This window comes from Echinops telfairi, unplaced genomic scaffold (genome assembly GCF_000313985.2).
Source record: "Echinops telfairi isolate 266 unplaced genomic scaffold, ASM31398v2 ScPeMD7_7457;HRSCAF=8495, whole genome shotgun sequence".
In the NCBI taxonomy this organism is placed as follows: Eukaryota; Metazoa; Chordata; class Mammalia; order Afrosoricida; family Tenrecidae; genus Echinops; species Echinops telfairi.
In genome coordinates, this window is record NW_022111357.1 from 64,428 (window position 1) to 65,222 (window position 795).

The 795-nt window shown below is 53.5% G+C and overlaps 1 protein-coding gene across 1 annotated transcript in view; it reads left to right on the forward strand.

Moving 5' to 3' along the window:
• Window positions 1–566: 566 nt before the first annotated feature.
• The window catches only part of LOC101663616 (L-amino-acid oxidase-like), a 6,099-nt gene continuing 5,870 nt past the window's right edge, over window positions 567–795 (forward strand). The window contains exon 1 of the mRNA XM_004705257.2: window positions 567–621. Within this exon, the coding sequence (XP_004705314.2) occupies window positions 567–621 (55 nt within the window). The remainder of the gene's footprint in view (window positions 622–795) is intronic.

Sequence of the window (795 nt, forward strand, 5' to 3'; positions counted from 1 at the left end):
AAGCCCTGAGGGAGAGGAAGGGGACCGAGAGGAAGGGGAACAGACGCTTCCCTCTGAAAAAGGGCCAAGCCAGAGAGCCTGTACATCCGAGGAGCCCGCTGAGAAAGGTGGCCAGGGTGCTTTTTTCCGTGGGAACTCCTAGCTAGAACCTCTACCTTAGACAGACACCTCTGAGAAAGCTCTGGGGCAGTGATGGAAACCGGACTGTTTTCTAATGGGTCCAGCCAAGTACTTTGGTCTGTATTGAAAGCTGACACTGAATTTTCTAAACCAGCCCAGATGTCAACTGTCAGTCCTTACTCCTTCCTGGAAAATTATCTCAGCAGGTTTCAGGGAAAGAGCTGGCCCATACATGACTCCCACCAACTTTCCTTTCCCTTGACACATAGGGACCATTGTTGGGTCTGGGAAAGGAACTTTTCCAAACTGGGGGATGGCTCAAGAAGAAGGTTGTGACGTGCTTGAGGGCAGGGCTTTTTTCTGTCAGGACCGGCCAATAGGGATAGGAGCAGTCCGGCTGGATGAGGGACAGGTACTGTTAGGTGGGTCTGGCTCCTAATAAAAAGATGGAGAGCTACTCAGGACTCAGTGTGGACTGCAGAGCCCTGGCCAAGATGAGGGGTAAGTGAGGTCCCTTCACTAAGTCTGAGACAGGATCCTGTAGAGGGCACCGAAGCCAGCAGGGAAACTGGATCCAGGGGTGGGGAAGGCCCAAGGGAACTGAGATGGGCTTGCAGACCTGTCTGGGAATAGAACCGTGCGTGAGGACAGGGACTGGAGCCTGCGGTGTGGAAT